At 39.3% G+C, this 22,868-nt stretch overlaps 1 protein-coding gene across 3 annotated transcripts in view; it reads right to left on the reverse strand.

The window, feature by feature from the left end:
• Positions 1-22,868, reverse strand: part of stm (starmaker) — a 116,036-nt gene that overhangs the window by 62,966 nt on the left and 30,202 nt on the right. For all 3 annotated transcript variants that reach the window (XM_039737356.1, XM_039737355.1, XM_039737354.1), the window contains 6 exons: positions 17,187-17,225; positions 7,511-7,546; positions 7,390-7,428; positions 3,647-3,685; positions 3,307-3,342; positions 3,025-3,066 (listed from right to left, as the gene is read on the reverse strand). In XM_039737356.1, the coding sequence (XP_039593290.1) occupies positions 3,025-3,066; positions 3,307-3,342; positions 3,647-3,685; positions 7,390-7,428; positions 7,511-7,546; positions 17,187-17,225 (231 nt within the window). The remainder of the gene's footprint in view (positions 1-3,024; positions 3,067-3,306; positions 3,343-3,646; positions 3,686-7,389; positions 7,429-7,510; positions 7,547-17,186; positions 17,226-22,868) is intronic.

Here is a 22,868-nt window from a genome sequence, read left to right on the forward strand (position 1 = left end):
AATAAAATGTCTCTCTTGTCGAGACATCACTCACTGCGGTCGGAGCATACACTGAGACAACAGACAAGGCACCCAGGGAGTGCCGTAATTTGAATGTCATAATACGGTCCTTGAAAGGAGTGACATCGGACACTATCAGAAGATAATCACAACTGCAGTTTTGACCCGCTGGGCTGGATACTTGGAGCAGTTGTTCAAAGCTGATCCTCCGGCTAGGACGTTGGATATCTCTGAGTCCACGGTCCTTGAGGCTGACCCTCCAATTAGCTGTGAACCACCCAATCTCGCTGAGATTACACAGGTGGTGAACCAGCTGAGGGGAGGAAAGGCTGCAGTGATCTGTGGTATCCGGGGTGAACTTCTCCAGGCAGGTGGTAAGGCTGTCCTCCTGGCATTGCAAGCAATCTTTGCTTCCATTTGGGAGACTGGAATCTTCCTAATTGACTGGAAAATGGGACTTGTCCCTATCTGGAAAGGGAAGGGTGATCGCCTGGATTGCAGCAGCTACAGGGGGATAACACTGCTCTCAGTGCCGGGTAAGGTCCTTGTTAGGGTTGTCCTCAATAGGATCCGTGATCACTTGCTTACCTACCAGCAACCGGAACAGTCTGGTTTTACGCTTAAGAAGTCTACCATCGACCGCATCCTGGCACTGAGGGTCCTCATGGAGGGCAAACGCGAATATTGGCAGAGTTTCTTTGCAGCCTTTGTCGATTTTCGTAAAGAATTCAACTCAGTTGATCGAGCTGCCCTGTGGGACATCCTGAGTGTTCACGGGATCTCCTCGAGGTTGCTGGATATCATGGCCGGCCTGTACACTGGTACTGTGAGCACTGTGCAGAGTGGAGGCAGAACCTCTGCATTTTTCCCAGTTGATTCTGGGGTTCGTCAGGGGTATGTTCTTGCTCTTACTCTGTTCAATGCTTGTATGGACTGGGTGTTGGGCAAGGTTGTGGGGTCCAGCGGCTGTGGGGCATCAGTTGGTGAAGAAAGATTCACGGATCTTGACTTTGCTGACGATGCTGTGATCTTCGTGGAGTCAATAGAGGCTCTGATCGGGGTGCTCGAGAGACAGAGTGAGGAGTCTGAGTGTCTGGGCTAGCGAGTGTCCTGGATAAAAAACAAGGTCTAGGCCTTTAATGACCTCTTGGGCACAGCCATCAGCAGTGTGTCTGTTGGTGGAGAGAGTGTCGACCTTGTCGAGAGGTTTACTCACTTTGGCAGTTACATTCATGTCTCTGGTGACTCTTCCTATGAAGTTAGTAGAAGGATTGGGAGAGCATGGGGAGGTGAGGTGCTCCCGATATCTTTGTAAAAGGATGAAGGTCTAAGTCTTTAGATTCCTGGTGCTTCCTGTCTTGCTATATGGTGCGAGACATGGACGCTATCCAGTGACCTCAGACGAAGACTGGACTCCTTTGGTACTGTGTCTCTCCGGAAAATCCTTGGGTACCATTGGTTTGACTTTGTGTCGAATGAGTGGTTGCTCATGGAGTCCCAAATGAGGCACATTACCTGCATTGTGAGGGAGCGCCAGTTTCGGCACTACGGCCATGTGGCGCATTTTCCCGAGGGTGATCCAGCTTGTAAGATCCTCATTGTTGGGGACCTGAGTGGTTGGACCAGGCCAAGGGGTCACCCTCATAACACCTGGCTGCGGCAGATAGAGGGTCATTTCCGGAGAGTGGGACTGGACTGCGTGTCTGCCTGGGGGGTTGCCAACCGGGATCCCGAGTTGTTTCATTGTGTAGTGGGTGCGGCAACACACTGTACCAGTGTATGCTCCCCAACTTGACTTGAGACACCTTCTGACACCAACGTGGGAAAACTGAGACAGCCGGGGGGTGGCATTTCCTGTAATCTGTACTGGGTGCCCCATAAGTGCAATAGGCACTGTCACCAGCACACATGTGAAAGCAATTGTGTGTAATCATGCAATGTTTCCCCAGGGGTTGGGGTACTCAGCTCTGCTCCTGGAGTCTGCAGTTGCTGCTGGTTTAGGCTATAACCAGTTTTTAACTAGAACCTGTTTAACTACTAAAGCAATATGTTTTTGGGTGTAGTTTTAGTTAACTTATTTGTTACAATTCAGTAATGAAATGTGCAAAGAAAGAAGATTTTCTTTTCACTTCACTGTCCTGCCACCTGGAGGCACTTAAATGCCAACACCAAAAAAGTCCACATAGAACTTAACTAAAAGGTTGAAATTTTCCTTAATGTTAAGTTAATTTTTATGCCAAGTTCATGTATTATAAATCTTGACTTTTAACTAAGAAATATCTTACACATATTTCCTTGCATAAGTACATTTAATACATAAGGCCCCTGGAGTTTTAAGGGCAATGGTCAACTTAAGTGTGCACGGATATTTAGACCCACTAGAGAGAAATATAGCCCTGTATCACTTCAGCAAATGGATCCCAGAAGTGAGGCTTGGTAGGGCTTCACAACAGAGCTGTAATTGGTCCCTGCATGGAAGGTGAACTTCAATGAGGACTTGACAAGGAAATTGCACATGACAATGTGAATCATCTCCTCTCATTGATAAAGTATTGTTTAAAAAAAAGGAAGTTAAACACGTTTTTTTTGGAAAAAATTGTAGAAACATCTGTAGAACGTAAACAACGTGTCGTTTCTGGTTGAAATTTGGCCTGACCTAGTTTGAAGACTGACACTTGCTAGCAATGACATCACCAAATGAATTGTGGCACCATCTCATAGAACTTGACCAAACATATCAGATGACCCTCGTATATTGATCATAGGAAAATACAGTAATTGTGATAGAATTTAAAGGTGCTGCTGCAGATTATAGATGGCTTTTATTTTTGAAACTGATTAGAAAGTAAAACATAATAATTACATTTACAATATGCAGCGCTTTTATAACCAACTCAAAGTGAAATGCACAGACAGCAGGGGAACCACTCAAACCACCACCAAGACAAATATTCCCAGTAGTTTTGTTCATGTTTCTAGATGAACTTTAACTATACAAATCAAAAGGACATATGATATACTTACCTTCAGATTTTGATTCTGATGAGCTTTCATCTTTTTCACTGCCTATAAAAAGATGCCATATTGCTTACAGTTAGCACTCAATTGTTAAAATTATAACACGATTTTAATAGTTTATTTTTAAGGAAAGTTGAAGAAGCTGTATTAATTAAACCCAGATATACAAAAGTGGTAAGAACTGTGATACCAGGATAAGCACTGCTCCTAGTAACTCTGAAATGGAAAAGTGGGTTTACAACATGGAAAGATAAGATGAATGAATTATTAAAATGCTGCTTAGCTTACTCTTTGAATCCGAGTCGCTTTGTTTATCTTCATTGTCTGTTGATGGAAAATACAATTTATATGTTATAATCTTTTATAATCAATAGTGGTGAGTAAATTATGATACGAGGGACATTCAAAAAATATTTGCACTTTTATATTTTCATTTGAAACGCTGAAGGTGGGAGGAGTAGTAATTGGGCATTAAAAGGTTGGTATGATGCTGGGAAAATTGCATTGCAAATGAAGGTCACTATGTACAAAAGTGATGTAATTTGTTTTTGAAATTCTTAATAGAATTTTAAAAAAGCGTGGAAACTTTATGAACATCCCTCATATTATTACTAACTGTTGCGCTTGCCTTGTGAATTTGATTCTGAAGAACTGGCATCTTCTTTGTCTAAAACAAAAAATATTTTTAAATTATGCAATTTTACAGGATTATCAAAAGTGATACTAAGCCTGGCAAAGAGTACCTTTTTTAATTCCAGTCACAGTTTCTCTAAAGAGATTTCATGAATAAACAGCTTATGTAGATACACACATAAACTGCAAAAGCCTTGCACTCTGCATTGTCTCTTGAAATACTTATCCCCTTCTTTAGTTTATTAATTTTGTCTATTCTAACATATCACATGTAACATTTAAATTTAAGATGCTATACACTATCACACATTCTATAGAGTTAAAATAAGATACAAATTGGTATGCAATGACACAAAAAAAACATTTTTGTTAAACCTATTAAAAAAATAAATAATACACATAAAAACTCTATATATTGTGAAGATGTGCCAATCTAGCAACAGAATCCCTTTTGCCAGGGCACCACCAACACAGCATAGAGCAAGGGTAAGTTCAACTATAGATATTCAGGCCAGAAAGAGAAAAAGAGGTTACAGACACCTTCTGACAGCAGCATGGGAAAACCGAGACAGCCAAGAGGGTGGCATTTCCTGTAATCTGTACTGGGTGCCCCATAAATGCAAATGCGTGTGAAGGCAACTGTTTGTAATCATGCAATGTTTCCCCGGGGTTGGGGTACTCAGCTCTGCTCCTGGAGGTCTGCAGTTGCAGGTTTAGGCTATAACCAGTTTTTAATTAGAACCCGTTTGTTAACTACTAAAGCAATGTGTTTTAGCCTTAGTTTTAGTTAACTTGTTTGTTACAATTCAGAAATGAAATGTGCAAAGAAACAAAATTTTCTTTTCACTTCAATGTCCTGCCACCTGGAGGCACTAAAATGCCAACACCAAAAAAGTCCACATAGAACTTAACTGATGGTTGAAAATTTCCTTAACGTTAAGTAAATTTTTATGCCATGTTCATGTTTTATAAATCTGTGAATCATCGTATCTCACCGATAAAAGTTGGTGGTCAAAACCAAACCTTAATTCATGGCATTAGACAGCGACTTTCATTATCGAGTTAGAATAATGGCTTCTGCAAAGGTTACTTGACTTCATTTTGATTTAGTGTTTTGTCTCTAGTGTAAGGTTCAAACATCTTAGTTTTTTCGACTTGGGCAACTAATTTGAGTAAAAACTCCACTTCTTCCCTTTATGTCTCTCCATCTCCTGGGGTCTCATGTATAAATGGTGCGTACGCACAGAAATGTTGGGTAAGAATGTTTCCATTCCTAAATCCTAAACTTGGCGTAAAGCCACGCACATTTCCGGTACCTCATACCTTGTTGTATGCAAGTTCTCCGCTCGGTTTTGCAGACTGGCGGCACCTAGCGTCAAAGCAGTGCTACTGTTCCTGTGTGGTTTATCTTTCTTTTTCAGACCACCTCCCTGACTCGGCTTTATAAATACACTGAAATTAACCGCATATTGTTTATTAGTTTAATGCATCTGATTGTAATTAACCAGTAACAGTATAATGGTCCACGGAATGGTCAAACTTTTCCAAATACCATAACTGCTTTAGCGTTGTTAATCTTACTGCACCTTATTTTACTTCTTTCGGCTGCTCCCATTAGTGGTTGCCACAGCGGATCATCTTTTTCCATATTACGCACCACTCGGAGCAGCTGATCGGAAGGAGAATTATCGGTATACAGCATCAAGCACATGCTGCCACACTGTAAACTTGTACTACAGTTATAATATTACACAACCTGAGCCACTTTATAAAGCGCTTATTTAAATATGATGACAATATCATTTTTAAGATGAAATGCAGCAAAATATGTTTATTATATTATACAGATAAAACTTTAACTTAATTTAAATAATCTATATTGTTAATAAATAAAGGACATGGTGTTGCTAGGGTAGCAAGGATCTGGCGCTCCATTCACAGATTGTTCCTGCCTCACACTGTATGCTTCACTGGGACTGGCATGAAGGATAGAATAATTAAACATGTACTACGAAGATATTTCAATGTTCCTTAAAAGTTTTGAAGAATCGGCATTACAAGCTTACAGATGGCTTAACGTCTATTACAGAGCTGATTATGTGGCGATTCGGTATTTGGGGAAAGAAAAGTAAGGACAAGAATTGAAGGTTTGTACGTTTGAAAGAGACAGTACTGCTACAATAAATTACTTCATCGAAGGTCGCACATGGCGCAGCAGCATCTTGTATGAGACATGAACAATCACTGCACCATCGTGTTCTTAATAACATGCTTTCATTCCAATCATCATGAAAATTATATCACGTATATATCTCAGTATATTAATTATTCAGAGAGCTGCAATATCACGAATGTAATGGATTCTGTGTCCTGTCGGAGAAAGAGAAAGAACGGAAGCACGTAGTGATTCACAGACATACAGCACATTGAAGGTCAAATACAAAACAAAGCATTTAACGTGCTACTTTAGTTACGATGGGATTTGAGAAACTAGTAAATTAAATGATTTTAAGATGAAGTTTATGTTCTACTTTAATGACAAAAAAAATACGTGATTAAAGTGGATATTTCGAGATTGAAGCTAACATTTCGTGCTTTTTTCTACTCTGTGCCTTTTTTTCTCACTGTACCCTAATAAGCTTCCACATGACACTCAGACGGTGGGCTACGTCTCGCCTTTTCACGGTGACTCTGATATCTGACAACTTCTTTTTTATGTCGGCACTGTGCGAGTTTGTGAACTTGAGCTTTTGAGTTTCTCCAACACACTATGTCACTCGATCAGCTTCCTTTTGTTGATTATAGCACTGTATAAACCAACAAATAGTATGTTTTTCTTTGCCTCCACTTGGTGTTCGCTGAAATTCTTATTTTCCCTCTTGCTTTTGCCCTTGCCTTTTCACAGAACGCTGAGCTTAAGGTCTATTTATATTGATTTGCATATTCAAAGAGGCGTAATTCTGTGAGGAGTTGGGGCGGGACAGCAGGGGTGTGCGTTACTTTTCACGCTGATTGTGATTTATATAGCGGAAGAACGTGGAAGTTTGCATACGCACAGATCCCTGCATCTGGATTTTTCTGTGTGTACGCACATTCCCGTTTTAGTGTTTATGCCATGTTATAGTGTGAGTTCTATGCACAGCATTATACATGAGGCCCCTGGTTATTTTCTCAGGCTTTCAAAATTACACAGAACTACTGTCAATTCTAAGTTGGTCTTGGTATTACTACTGTACTTTCTTTTCTTGAGTTTCTTCTTAATTAAGGTGCCATTTGTGTTAATTCTTGGCCTCCTCAGGGATAGCCTGTCATGACTGATGTTGAGAAACAGCCAAGGGACAAGGTCAGTGATTGGACTAGGAAAAAGACAGCACCAAGAGAATACTAAAAAAAAAAACAGTATCACAAAATTATGGAGTGTTAACTGTTCTTCAAAAATTTTTGTCAAAAATCTAAGTTCTTTGTCCCTAGTCTTTGTCTGTCGTCTTAAGATTTCAAAAACTTGTTGAGAAAGTATCTCTAATACAAAATTAGAATACGTATGGCAGCGTCTTGCGATCATGTATAGCAATGACACACAAGTCCACAGATGATCACATAGTAACAACAGGACTGTTACCAACAACAGTATGGCCGCCGCTGTGTAAGGAAACCATAAGTGACGCCTTTGTCTTTGGCAACACTTCATAACAATATAATATTGGCAACCAACTATTACCATCTTTAATAATGACATACCCTTTGATTTTGATTCCGAGGAGTTATCTTCTTCAGTATCTACGGTACAAGCAATATTATAGGTTTAATGTGCAGTAGGTTTTGTAAATTGAGGCATTCATTATTTATAACTTTTTCTTACCGCTGGAATCAGAGTGGCTGTCATCTTTTTCATCATCTATAATGACAGAAGAAACATATTGAAAAGAATTAGGTAGGCATTTATTCCATTAATAGTATTTTCTATGACTACAAAATAAGCTGAATTTTAATTTAGAGAATAGTTTACCCAAAGTTTAAAATTTCATAAATTTCTTTCTTTGGGAAAGATCAACATGCAAGAGGAAAATGTATAGTTCAGTGCAGTTGTATAATTTTTCTCTTGCACAGCTTCTAGAATAAAACCATTCACTCTTCTTCCTGTAATATTCACTAGGCCTGCTCATGTGCATAAGGTTAGGGTGAAGAGTTCCCTTTTTTATTGAACAGGTCAAAGAACTCTGGATTTGCAAGTAAGCAATTGCACTATTTATCTAAGATAGCATACATCTTAATGGCCTTTTCTGGTTGTTCCTTGTGGAGCACTTTATGAGACATATTTTAGCACAGGCTTTTCCACAAAGTCTTTCTCCACATACCGTGGTACCTTTAGATGATAATAGTCTTGGCACATTTTCAGGGCTCTCCCCGCCATGTCTGAAGATGGGAATGGAGTCCTCTTGGGAATTTAGATGGAGAGCAGAAACATTCTGATTGCTGCCACACTCGGAGCATTGAATAGTGGCTTTACATTCTCTGTCAAAGTCCTCTTTGAAGCACAACAAAAGTCCACTTCTCTGGAAGATGGAATGACAGTTTTGCCACTAAAGCGTTAACACCATGAGCAGTATCTAAATAACAGAGACCTGGTAAATTTGGATCTGTTTCAGCAAGTTCAAGGAGAAGGTCACTAGTTCCAAAAGCTTGTAGTCATCTTTCTTGGACAGTTGAATAAGGAAAGTGCAATGACTTCAGAGCTTCCATACATTTGGTTGTCTATCCCAGACAAAGGTGAGGCCTGTAAATGGATTGTCGTTGTGGATATTTTTAAGTCTTTTGGCATATTCTGCCGATTGGGGCCCAAGCCATCTCACCAGTAGATCTAGTTTTTTCCATGGGTGGGATGTCTAAGTCAAGGATTGTGGTCTTAAATGTGGATCTCCATCTCCAGTAGATTTTCTGGGCAGTTGTTGAATCTCGTGAGACCAGTATTGATGAGTTTTGAGCAGATCATGTACCTTGCAAAATCGTCCCTCTCAGTTTTCATGCCTACAGGTGTTCCTTGGACGTTACTGTAGCTAATGGCATCTGGTGGACCATGCTTAGGCACTAGTGGGGTAAACAGAGTTGCAGATGGATTCAGCTCTGGTTGCCTGATACCTGGCTGTCTTATGAAATGACCCAATGAAGAAAACTGAGTCTCTAGAAGCATATGGCAGTTCCTGGGAAGTTCAATGAAGTTCTGATGATTTGCATCCTGGAAAGGTCTTGGCAATGCATGAGTAGGTGGTTTGGATTTTGGAGACTTGTGGGGATTCATAGCACTCACAATGGGGGGCACATTAGAGTGGTCTTTGCCATTAGGTTATATGCTGGGGCATTGTGTGTAAAGCCTTCAATAGTGGGCTTAAAGGCATTGTCAGTATTCTGTTCTAAGACTAACTGCAAATTTCGTTTTGCAGGATTTTCTGAGACGGTCAAGCTGAGGAGATGTTTGACTTCTTCTTCTACAGCTTGTTCCAAAATAATTAATTTAGCCAAAGCCGCTGCTTCCTCTCATTGATTTTGAAGGACCTCTACAGTGGTGCTTGAAAGTTTGTGAACCCTTTAGAATTTTCTATATTTCTGCATAAATATGACCTAAAACATCATCAGATTTTCACTTAAGTCCTAAAATTAGGTAAAGAGATACCAGTTAAACAAATGAGACAAAAATATCTTACTTGGTCATTTATTTATTGAGGAAAATGATCATTACATATTTGTGAGTGGCAAAAGTATGTCAACCTCTAGGATTAACAGTTAGTTTGAAGTTGAAATTAGAGTCAGTTGTTTTCAATCAATGGGATGACAATCAGGTGTGAGTGGGCACCCTGTGTTATTTAAAGAACAGAGATCTATGAAAGTCTGCTCTTCACAACACATATTTGTGGAAGTGTATCATGGCACGAACAAAGGAGATTTCTGAGGACCTCAGAAAAAGAGTTGTTGATGCTCATCAGGCTGGAAAAGGTTACAAAACCATTTCTAAAGACTTTGGACTCCACCAATCCACACTCAGACAGACTGTGTACAAATGGAGGAAATTCAAGATCATTGTTACCTTCCCCAGGAGTGGTCGACCAACAAAGATCACTCCAAGAGCAAGGCGTGTAATAGTCGGCGAGATCACAAAGGACCCCAGGGTAACTTCTAAGCAACTGAAGGCCTCTCTCACATTGGCTAATGTTCATGTTCATGAGTCCACCATCAAGAGAACACTGAACAACAATGGTGTGAATGGCAAGGTTGCAAGGAGAAATCCACTGCACTCCAAGAAAAAATTGCTGCTCGTCTGCAGTTTGCTAAAGATCATGTGGACAAACCAGAAGGCTATTGGAAGAATGTTTTGTGGACAGATGAGACCAAAATAGAACTTTTTGGTTTAAATGAAAAGTGTTATGTTTGGAGAAAGGAAAACACTGCATTCCAGCATAAGAACCTTATCCCATCTGTGAAACATGGTGGTGGTAGTATCATGGTTTAGGCCTGTTTTGCTGCATCTGGGCCAGGACGGCTTGCCTTCATTGATGGAACAATGAATTCTGAATTATATCAGAGAATTCTAAAGGAAAATGTCAGGACATCTGTCCATGAACTGAATCTCAAGAGAAGGTGGGTCATGCAGCAAGACAACGACCCTAAGCACACAAGGCGTTCTACCAAAAAATGGTTAAAGAAGAATGACGTTAATGTTTTGGAATGGCCAAGTCAAAGTCCTGACCTTAATCCAATCGAAATGTTGTGGAAGGATCTGAAGCGAGCAGTTAATGTGAGGAAACCCACCAACATCCCAGAGTTGAAGCTGTTCTGTACGGAGGAATGGGCTAAAATTCCTCCAAGCCGGTGTGCAGGAATGTCAAAAGTTACCCAAAACATTTAGTTGCAGTTATTGCAGCAAAGGGGGGGTCACACCAGATACTGAAAGCAAAGGTTCACATACTTTTGCCACTCACAAATATGTAATATTCGATCATTTTTCTTAATAAATAAATGACCAAGTATAATATTTTTGTCTCATTTGTTTAACTGGTTTCTCTTTATCTACTTTTAGGACTTGAGTGAAAATCTGATGATGTTTTAGGTCATATTTATGCAGAAATATAGAAAATTCTAAATTGTTCACAAACTTTCAAGCACCACTGTAACTGTGCCTCTTCTTGCATGTGGGCTATTTCCTTCTTAATGCGGGAAGTCTGAATCTTAGCTGCCTCTGCTTCTGAACAGGCCAAAACCAGGTAGCTGCTTAAGTCTGGGAGTTTGATCATATCGATCTAAATGATTTTCTAGAATGCCTAGATGAGGCAGAATAGCAGGATGTGGTATCATGCAACTGCCTTATTCTTTTTTTTAACCTTCACTTGACTTCATGAAATGTGAAATGCCTTTGCTGATCAAGGAGAGTAATGCTTTTTAACTCTAGTAATGCTTCTTACATGTTAATGTTTAACAGAAAGTCAGAATACTTCTCAAAATTTCTTTTATAGTTCTCATAAGTATGTTTAAGTCTCGCAAACAAGTCCTTTAATTGCTCTGGACTGTCACTGGCAACATCAGCAATGGCAATGCAATGAATAGTTTTGCTCCATAAATCTAAAAGTTTGTCAGACATTTCTATCCTTTGACTTTCAAAACATTGTCTGATCTTTAAAGATGGTTTAACTGTGTGTTTGTGTTGGGCAGATACTTCACCCTCTGTTCCAATGTCACCTTGAGGTGGGAATAATTCACCTTTTGCTTCCTGGGACTTAAATTCTAGTGAATGCGCAGATCCCTATATGGCAAACTGTTTTAATATTTATAAAAACATATATAAAACATTGATATCATGAGTTTTAAATTTGTTAGCAGCAGTTGGAAATTTGATATCAGGCATATAAAATTTGAAATAAAGCTTTTGGAATTTGATATCAAGTTTTTAAAATTTTTAATCACATTTTTGAAATTTGATATCATCCATTATCCAACCCGCTATATCCTAACTACAGGGTCACAGGGGTCTGCTAGAGCCAATCCCAGTGCGCAAGGCAGGAAACAAACCCTGGACAAGGCGCCAGCCCACCGCAGGGCACACACACACACACTAGGAACAATTTAGAAACGCCAATGCACGTAACCTGCATGTCTTTGGACTGTGGGAGGAAACCAGAGTACCCAGAGGAAACCCACGCAGAACATGCAAATTCCACGCAGGGAGGACCTGGGAAGCGAACCCAGGTCATCTAACTGCGAGGCAGCAGCACTACCCACTGTGCCGCCCAAATTTGATATCAGGTTTTTAAAATTTGTTATTGCAGATTTGAAATTTGATATCAAGTTGGAGGATGTTGATATCAAATTTCAAAAATGTAATGTCAAACTTTATAAGCCTGAAATATTTCATAAAAAGGAAAAAGGATTAAATGTTAAAATGGCCTACCATAATATATTAGCATTTAGGCTCTCTTTTTTGAAATAAAGTTTCAAGAGCACAATAACAAATTTCAAAAATTTGACATCAAATTTCAAATGCTTGATTTCAAATTTTAACCGGGCGATATCACGGTTTTAACTGCGGATATCAAGGAAAATGGATTACTGTAAATTGTTAAAACGGCCTGGCATAGATTTCTGATGAGACATACTGCAATGAGATGCGCGGCGTGAGTTTCAGCTGGGCGGTGCTGAACTGAGAGTGAGCACATAGTGGTCACGGAAAGTTTAGTAAAACAGCGGCGCAGCAGCGTATGTGTGGGAGAAAGTTCCAGCTCCTTTGCTGCACTGTGAGTTAATACACAATAAACTTTGCAGAGAGCCTTTTAACTGCATTTGAACCTGAAAGTAAAATTCCCAAGTAAACTGTACAAAGACAAAGTTGGCGAAATAAGCTGTAATCCCCCCATTTTGAGTTGTCATTGACTGGCAGTGTTTAAAGAGAGCAGCGTTTTATGCATAATGTAGAAAAGTACGTAAGGCACAGTCCTTTGCTGGTCGCCTCAGAGTAACGGGAATAGGCGTGTATATACTGTATAACTGACTTGATTAGCCCCAGGCTTCAGAAATCCGTCTTTTTACTGTTCCATCCCCGAACGCCTTATCAGCGAGGCTTCTCTACTAAGACCCAGTGCTTAAAGTGTGCGTTGTCCAGCTGGTTGTAGTGAACGTGGACAGATAGCTTTACTCACCAAGAAAGTCAAAGACTTTAATGTAGCTTTCTGGCAAGAAGTCATACAAAGTATCAGGACATGATAACCGTTGACAATTTGAAGGGAAAAAGACGATAATCTGTTTAACCTAAAATACAATATGGCGGGAGACAAAACTGAGACTAAAGCAGTGCCAGTAGCTAAGAGGGAGCTATGGACATACCAATGTGTATCAAACTAAAAAGGGGGGGTATATCAAAACTGGCAAGTAATATTAACACATATGAAAATAATAAATCACGTACAAGGAGTGAAAAATAAAAAAGTCCAAAACTTGGTGTCGGTCAGTGTCACCTACCTTTTTGATCGTGTGTATTGCAATGATTGTAACAAACTAGTTGCTGATCGCAACATCTCATCTGTAGGCATTCACTTCCGATTGTGCAGTTACAATTTTAGCACATTTAAAAGGCCTGCGCCACTTTATGGAAAATTGCGACACATTAACTGAACGTTCGGGAGTCGCTTCTTTATACATTGTAATATAAAAGACCAGAATGGTAAACCGTTTGTTGGGGGTTAACGTTGTTTGGTGTCCTCTCTCTCTCTTTCTCTCTCTCTCTTGCAGTGGCCTCATCGTCTAACATTTTGTTATTCATGTCTGTCGGTCACTCCGCACATTGCTGCTGAAAAGGCTAGAAGCGACAGTCTGCCGATGTCGGCCTCAATTGATGTGTATATGGCTGATTCAAATCATTTTTATTTTAATTTTAATGTCAGGTAGAGTTTTCAGCAAAAATAAATCTGTCCATCTATCCCTCCGCGTGAAACAACGTGACCACCGTGGGCCAATAGTGTTTAAATAATGGCCCATTTATTCTACAAATATTTTTTAAGACAGTTCAGTTTTCGTTGAGATATCTTGAACAGACTGCGCTGTACAGTTTTAAAGTTACAAAATCTCCCATTGAAAAGCATTGGCGAACTCGGCAAACTTAAAACAAAGTAACGATTTATGCAACTTCCAATATGAATTAGAATATTGTTTTATTTTTACCATGACAGCGGTTACTCCGCTACTGACGGCATAAAGTTTGGCACTACAAGTTAATGAAAACCCATCAGACTGTTTAAACGGAGTAGGACGTCGCTCTCACTGGCTGTTTACAGGTGTGCGGGATTGCGATTTTATCAGATGATCGAGCTCTGCGTGCGCAGAAACGGCAGCATTCACATTCCTCTTTACAATGATTTAAAACATAACGAGTAAGTTATATGATCCTACTAACCGTAGAAGTATATAATGTAAGCAAGCAAAACAAAGTGCTGTGTAGATATGAATGAAGTGTAAGCCGTTGCGAGCAGAGCAATGAAGCATTTAATTAGTACTGTTTTAGTACTGTGTACACATTATAATAAATCACTTTTTCATTGTCATTGTGATTTACTAGGGTGAAGAGACGTCCAGGTGACAGCGACAGTCCGATTTCACTCTATGCGTCCCAATAAATAACTGAAAAATATCAAAATGTGTTAACAGGCTGCGTGTCATCTAATAAAACACTGCTCCACCGAAACAAACATACAAAATATTTACTACAAGGCGTACAAAATGCCAAGGGGGATCCCCTGATACCCCAACTCCCAGTTCGATGTAATCTCTTATATATATTTCTCTTCTAGTTCGTCCTGCTTCCACTTCAAAACTGGTCCCGCCCACACGCAGCCGACACGGCATTTCTCGACTCCTATTGGTCGTCTTCCATGTCATGCACTATACTGGCCTGCTGAGCGTAATACATTTAACAAGTATTCGAGGTGCTGCTACAACGGTAAAGTAGCTTTACCACCTTTGCGGGAGCCACCTGTGTCTTTAAAACAGACTCCTACACAGCAAACATCAGAAGCTAAAAATGATCGTGAACACATTTGAGAATACAACTCTTCTCTAGCGTTTGCTTCCATGGGTGCATAGATAACTCAACCTCCTGGCCACGGACCATACTGTTTTAAAATACACGGGCAAAATTATCACCAAATCTCTCCACTATACGCTAACACTTCTACCTCTCCAGGATATGGACAGCTGTATGTTTTTGACACAGCGCAAGCTACTGCAGTATGCTTACAAAATAAGGTAAACTCTGCATGCAGCGAAAATGTACTTTTCCAGCTAGATTCCATGCTCAGAACCATCAACCCCTTTGTTAAATCATACAAACACATGCATGAAATCGCTCAGTCCAGTCCAACAGCATCTGTACGAATGGTTTTCAAGGAAAACCCTAGGCAGGATTTACGACGATACAATGCCTCGACATCGCAGCGATTTTCGTCGGAGAAGATGGCGAAACGCCTGCAGAAAGGGACATTTGCATCTATCCCATACGCAACTCCTGTAAACAGATTTCCATGCTCAATATGAATTGTACGGAAGCGTATTAGGGCCACGGTGAAAAAAAATAAACATTTTTTTCTTCATTATGTCCGTATTTTTTTTGTTTTGTCACCGTGGCCCTAATACGCTTCCGTATAATTGCGATCCTATGGTTTACCCACTTTTATTCCCTTACGGAGACATTGGCTGGCACAAAGATATACAACATGTTCCCGATAAAAGAACCGCCAAGCGAATAAGGCTTACTCAATGCCAATTTTAGGCGTGCAGAAGAGCAATAAAGAATACATTTAGTATTTTGCACTCCAGCGGCAAACTATTCCAACAGCACGTCGTAGATGCGTATGTTAAAACAGAGGGCGCGCATCTCAACTATCTCAGATTACATCAACAAGATCTACGCGTGGAACAATACAATGCTTGAATACAGACGCACTGCAAGCAAACGCTGAAAATAACGTACGTGTAGGCAAAATGATCATATTATTGTCCATATTTCCAAGAAGTCCAAGGTACATACAACAAAACTATCAGGATGCCATGGCCATAGTACGTAAATTCGGAAAGCCTGATTTTTTTTATCACTTTCACATTTAATCCTACTTGGCCGGAAATTCTACATGCACACTTTCAAGAAGTATTTCTTCTTGATTTCTGAATTCCATTCTCACCGTTTTCCGTTCCTATTCTTAAACGGCGGGCGTCGGCTAGTATTATTTTGATAGCGTAGGCATAACTCCAACGGGAAAAGCTCAATTAAGAACTTGCATTAAATTGGATTTACAAGCAGACAAAACTCACAGTACTGCCATCTATTTGTGTCATAAAGTGTTCTTTTTTTGCCTGTGCGCTGAAGCCTCGCTGTTGATGATGTTAAAAAGCAGGCATTAAACGAATGAGGATAGGCTTTAAGCGTGGGCATACATGCTACTCAAGAGTTCAGGTTGTCACTTTGATGACCTGGTCAACCAATAATTTACCATCATAGTGCCACATTAACATGATATCCATAATGGTGACTCTCTGTAATAATGTTTACCTTTCACTTTGTGAAACTAACTTTTCTTCAGTAATTTTGGCATTGTGACTTTTTACATTAAGTATGTGCTTCATACTATTAAATATTTTATTTCAGTGTAATATTAATTAATAGAATCTAAGAAAAAAAATGAATGACTTGGGCTGTAGCACTGGCGGACTCTATGTGGCTGTTTCTCTTGTCTGTTGAGTTTTTCTTGTGGTGCACCTGTCTTACTCCCATCTCAAAGATGTCAGTGTTATTCTGATTGATGACTCCATGGCGTGGGCATGGGCCAAAACTGTTCTTTTTGAATCTAGAATTGGATTAAGCAGGTTCAGACAATGTATGAATATTTAAATTGTGGAGTTTTCTTGTTTAAAGTCCATGCATTTCATACTTCATACAAGGCACACAGTAACAAATTGCAACAACAACCACTATGCCAGTTATTATCTAGATTTAGCCACAATTCACTTTATGTGGTCTTGAGTATGCTTAGGAGTAAGACCCATTACTCTTTGTGTCATTTCTACACTTTCCTCAGCTTCCATCACCATCATCACAGTGCACCCTTTTGGCAAATGGAAACCTTGGGCCTTAAAGTCCAGTGCATTAGTCATTTTTACAGCACACTGTTAAAAATTATAGAGGTGAACACAGAATTAAAAGCTCCTGGAAGTAATAATGCAAAAATGTCACCCTCAAGAACTCCACCAAATATGAAAAGCATGTGAATATGAAAAAAAGGGCATGCACATGTCTTAAATGTGCTAATAGATTTAACGACCTTAGATAATATTTGGGTTGTCAGCTTTTCCAACCAATTCCTTAGAGTCTGCTTAATTTGGACCTTTGTGTTATTATTAGGTTTAATTTTACATTTCAATAAGTTGCCTCAAAATCATTCTACAGGTACATCCATTTTAAAATAAATCTACAGCAATATTATATATAATGTTATTAAGACTAAACTTACGTTTTTGGTGTGAATCAGACTCCGATGATTCGCTTTTGTCTGTAAAGGTAACACTTGAGTTAATAGCAATTCTGTAGAATCACTTAGAGAGCATTTAAATGACATCAATACATTTTCCTTACCAGCTTTTTCTTATGAAGGATGTGAATCACTTAACACTAGAATTATCAGAGCCTACGAAAAAACTCATAGATCCGGCCCACCTTAAATCAGTTCACACCTCTTCACCAGCGTTTTTTTGTCATCTAAAGGTGCTGATAAAGTCAAGCTGCAAGCAGCCGGTTATTCCATTCCCCCCACCGACTTAGAACATGCACGAACGTCTCCCAGCTCATGCCTTGATTGATTATCTGGGAGTGAAGTGGAGTTTTAGAGTGGAAATAATTGATTGTTATTTGGAACACATGCATTTCATGTGTATTCCATTTCTACAGTAATCTGTGTAAACACATTGTTAAAATAGAAACTTTTTCATATTTTAGTAATAAATGTTACAAAATGTAGGCATAAATTATAAAATGTGTGAAGTCTGAAGTCCAAAGATCAAATAAACACTTTCACAAAAGGTTCAAGAATGATACAACAGCTTCTGTGGCGTACCAGTAAGATTTGCTGAGTCGGAGTGCAGCAGACTTGCCGTGCCTCAGAGAAACCGCGTTCGATTCTCTGTTGGAGAGAAAATGTTACTTTATTTTCTTTTTGACCTTCGCTGCTCCCTGTCTATCTATAGAGTAATAACAATAATTTTATTATTATATAGCAGCTTCCTTGTCTGCTTATCATATAGTGCCTTTCCTTCCTATATCTATATATCTGTCCCCTTAGCTGTTTTTTTTATATATCTATTATACAGTGCCTATGGGGTGCCAAACAGGCAATTACAATGATTTTCAGAATAAATAAAGTCATTCCTGAATATATAAAGTCAAAACTTGAATATATAAATTCCTGAATATGTAAAGTCAGCGTCAGAATACATAAAGTCATTCTTGAATATATAAAGTCAGAGTTAGAATATACTGTATAAAGTCATTACTGAATATATAAAGTCAGTGTTGGAATATATAAAATCATTCCTGAATATATAAGCCGGCTGCTTGCAGCTTGTCTTTATCAGCACATTTAGATGACAAAAGACGCTGGCGGAGTGGGTGTGAACGGATTTAAGGTGGGCCGGATTTACGAGTTTTTCCGTAGGCTCTGGTAATTCTAGTGTTAAATAGGTACATGATACAAATTTCTTTTTGAGTTAGTAACACTTTAGCAATTAGAGTTAACACTTGATTACATTTCTCTGTATTTTCCAAGCATGCTAACCAATGTTTCATTGGACAAGGCAGGAGTTAGCCTCCTTTATAATAAATAATCGTGTGTGGGGGCTTCAATTGGGTGTGGGTATGCATGAGCATGTCACATTCCATGGTTAACTGGGGTACTTCACTGATCGTACTGCATACACATGCGGAGGAGGGCGGAATGGTCGGCCGCCTCATTTGTCCATTGGGGGGAGCGGTGTGTCGCACCTGCACCCAATTACACAGGCAGATAAAAAGAGTCTGTATGGAGCAGAGAGGACGAACAAGAGGAAAAAACTGAGATGGAAAAAATAAATAAAAATAAAAGAGGTTAAAAGAGAGAGACAAAAGCAGGAATAGGAGAGAGCCAGTGCAGAAGAAAGGAGCCAGACATCTGGGAGGAGAGCCCCTTAGAGGAGCGTAGGGCCAATGCTTGGTTGCTAAAGAGGATCGCTCTGGCTGAGTGTATGTAGGGAGCTAGAGTGACCCATTAGTCAAGCAACTCTCTATGTAAGACCGAGGAGGGGCAGAGAGAGTCGGAGAGGGGAGGCGTGGTGCCCTGCCAGGGCCACAGATGGCAGCAGGGACCCAAGCCTAGGAGAAATGATGTTTGCCTCGATGCCCTGCTGGGAACCATGAACAACAGGGACCCAAACCTAGAGTTGAAGGTGGTTGTGCCTTTCGTCAGGACAGCTCCTCAGTCTGTAGGATCCCATGTGGGGTAAGCAGAGGAGATGTTGGTTTTAACGGGTAGCATTAGGGACTGAGTTTTAAGAGACAGTGCCCTGCGTAGTAATCTTAACTGGTTATTTATTTGGGATTTTTAACATTCACATGGACACTATATTTTTATTGGATTATTTATGTATTTAAGATTTTTGAAGCATTATATTATTTATTTGAGCATTGTTTTGATTGTCCATCCTCTTCCGCTTATCCGAGGTCGGGTCGCGGGGGCAGCAGCTTGAGCAGAGAGGCCCAGACTTTCTTCTCCCCGGCCACATCTTCTGGCTCTTCCGGGAGAATCCCAAAGTGTTCCCAGGCCAGCTGGGAGACATAGTCCCTCCAGCGTGTCCCTGGGGCCTCCTCCCGGTTGAACGTGCCCGGAACACCTCACCAGGGAGGTGTCCAGGAGGTGTTTTAAATAAAAACACTGAACATTGTTGCACCTACCCCTTGCTATGTAAGTATGTCCTCATTTGCCCAGCACATCTCCATTATGACTATTGATGGTGGTGGGTTCAAGAGGCTCAAAAACAAAAAAGGTAGCATGGAGCCAGCCCATACCTTCCCATGATACTCGCACACTAATCGACACCAGATTAAATCAGAAGCATCATTCTTGCAAGTTCATGGACCTAAGAAGAATGTGTACACTCCAAGCAAATACTGTCCAAGCTGAGAAATCACACCCTGGTCCTCAGAGATGAGAGGCAACAGTGCCAACCTGTAATGCTTGATTACTGTTAATTAAATTTAACAAATCCAAATGTTTAGAAAATTATTATGTGGAGGCCACTGTCAAAGTCTCTCTCTCTATATATATATATTGTCGGAGATGGCTCCATCCACTCATTAACTTTCTGAATCTGATTTTGTAATGCTTGTTTGCACAGAGCCACAATGTATCCTGACAGAAATGAGAAAAAGGCAGGAATCAACCATAGATCTATGCCAGCCCTGTTTTGGGTACATTCAAGAGCATGGCAACATCTCATTGGCACAATTTAGTTACTACAAGTCTTTGAATTGTGAAAGTACTCAAAAATAGCCAAGATGAAAACTGAAAAGACAAATCAAATATCACAGACAGTATCTGGAATCTAAAAAGGGTCCAGTTGCTTATACACGGCAGCACTACCTACTAAAAATAAAATTATTCTGGCCAGGTAATGTGCACTGAAAATATTTAAGAGTAGCTACATGGCAATGTATTTGACTACAGATATCTTCATTGATTTGAAATTCATTTGCTTGTATTCTTTACTTTGCTCTGGCCTCTTCACCCTTGAATTTCATTAAGTGAGTCTGAAAATAGATGGATGGATATTTTTTATTTAACAAATGGCTTTATCCAAGGCATTTACAAAAAACTCAAGATACATACTGTGGCAGCAGAGGAAGTGGCAAGTGTCATTGAATGCATTAAATTATGGGATTATCTTTGTCAGGACTGGACACATAAATGAATTTAAAGAGAGTCCAGCACAATGAGTATGGATATGAGAGGGAGAGATGGAATCGGAAATCACTTTCAGAGTCCTTTAATGTAAGACCTTTTTGTTCACAGTGGAGCATGGACCAAAAAATGAAACGGATAAGTGGTTAAAACCAAAAGGCTAGACAAATATCATCATTTTAAAAGAGGCTGGTAAATGGTTTTAACTGGCTAGATAGTAACTTTCCTAACTACTATAGAGCAGAGTGTGAAGTCATCTTGAATATGCTTTGCTGCGATAACAGCAGACAAGACACTGCATAGGGTGATGTGCAAAGCAACCACATATTGCTAAAAACAATATGGCTATGGCCACAGAAGGCAGATACAAAGTAGTTTTGCAAGAAAAAATTATAAGTAATATGATAAATAATATCAATAACAAATTAAATTTTTAAATTTAATAACACAATAAATTACAATATTAATAAAAATCGCACTAAAATCATAACATTGCAAACTGGAGTGATGTGGAATTTTAACATTTAATGCTTTTTGTTAATTTCTGTTTTAACTTGACTAGTCAGATATCAAATTAGAGGTATGTCATGATGATCTGGACTTTGTTTTTTATTTTTATTCATTTATTTTTTACAGCCCTCACCTTGAACTCTATAAATAATAGAGATAATGTTTTGGGGATGTTTAGAGGTCAAAGATTTAAAGGTATTGCCCATTTTTTTTTTTTGATTTAGGATATTTTTGAAGATGTTAATTTTGAAACTTTGAAATACATCTTCCCAATGCGCCTTTTTGTTAGTATTGCTGCCAGATTTGTTTGCGATTTGTAATGCAGGGTTGCCAGGCTATTGCTAGGCAAGATGTCCAGGAGTCTACGACGTGTGACGTAATTACCACAGTGCTATAAAGGTTAGCATCATACACTCCTTTACTGTCTCAATGTCTGACTAATTCAGAACTTAAAACTCTTGTTGGAATAGATCTCTTTGGGTATCAATTGTTTTCTGTTCTTCGTCTTTGATTTATGTCTTGTGTTTTGGTTTAGGCTACATGAAATATTCTGTCTTTCAGCTTTCTTGCTGCATCTCTTTCGATTTACGATTTTGGCTGCTGTTTATTTAATTTTCCCGGTTTTGTCCTTAGCTCATTATTATTATTACTGTACATCCTGTCCAGGAGTGTCTAATATGTTTTAATTAAAGCTGTCTAAAGTGAAATTTTAGATATGAAAGTACAATTTTAACTAGTTAAACCATAAGTGCAGATATCTGTAATTCTAATTATATCTAGTCAAAAAGTTATTATCTCCAATTTTAATGCTCCATAGTAGTCAAGGATACAATTCCATCATTGTCAGTGGTTAGTATAACACATAGTGCAGAACTGAATTTGGAGCAAAACATAGTTTCATTTTACCAACAAATTTTGGAAATAAATGGTGTTTTGCAACCAGTGGAATATGAAACATTACTACATATGTTGTCTGCAACCTTTTTCACCACTATGTTATCTGCAACCTTTATCTTCACATACAGAAGCAAGGGTTAATTGATTCTGGTGCACAGCGTGGAGAGGGGGGGCCTTTGTATATGGACACCAGAGAGCCTCTGGAATGATTCTGACTTGGATCAGCTTATAGTGTTACTGTTGACATAAAATCTACAGCACTATGTAAAACTGGTGGAGTGAATATGAAGTCAGGTAGTGCATGAGGCAGATGAGAGTGAGTGGAGCTTTATGGAAGAAGAGTGAGATGGCTGGGGACGAAACAGAAAAGGGTTTTGGTGCGAATAACCCTTAGGGAACAATTTCTCAAGCTTTCCACCACAAGCAAGTTTTAAAACTCATTTCACTGTGTTTTATGGTTCACAATTGCAAAATCACAAGCAAAACAAGTTTTTGGACAGGTTCACTGCATTTTATGCAAAATGAAACTTGGCAGTTATGCAATCAGTATTTCAAACTAGTTGAAATGTTATTTTAAACATCTAACATAATTTAGACCCACCAGAAGGTAATTATGACTAGTCAAAATAAGACAGTACATGTTAGAGTGACTTTTGCAATAAGATTAATATTGTTAATTTTCCTGTAAAAAGTCAAGTTAATGTTTTCAAGATGTTTCCCATAACCTTAACAGCGTGGAAGCTTATTTAGGAGCTCAGAGGCTGACTGGTACCCCAGATGTTCCATCTATCAATTTTCTAA

Source organism: Polypterus senegalus, chromosome 15 (assembly GCF_016835505.1).
Source record: "Polypterus senegalus isolate Bchr_013 chromosome 15, ASM1683550v1, whole genome shotgun sequence".
In the NCBI taxonomy this organism is placed as follows: domain Eukaryota; kingdom Metazoa; phylum Chordata; class Cladistia; order Polypteriformes; family Polypteridae; genus Polypterus; species Polypterus senegalus.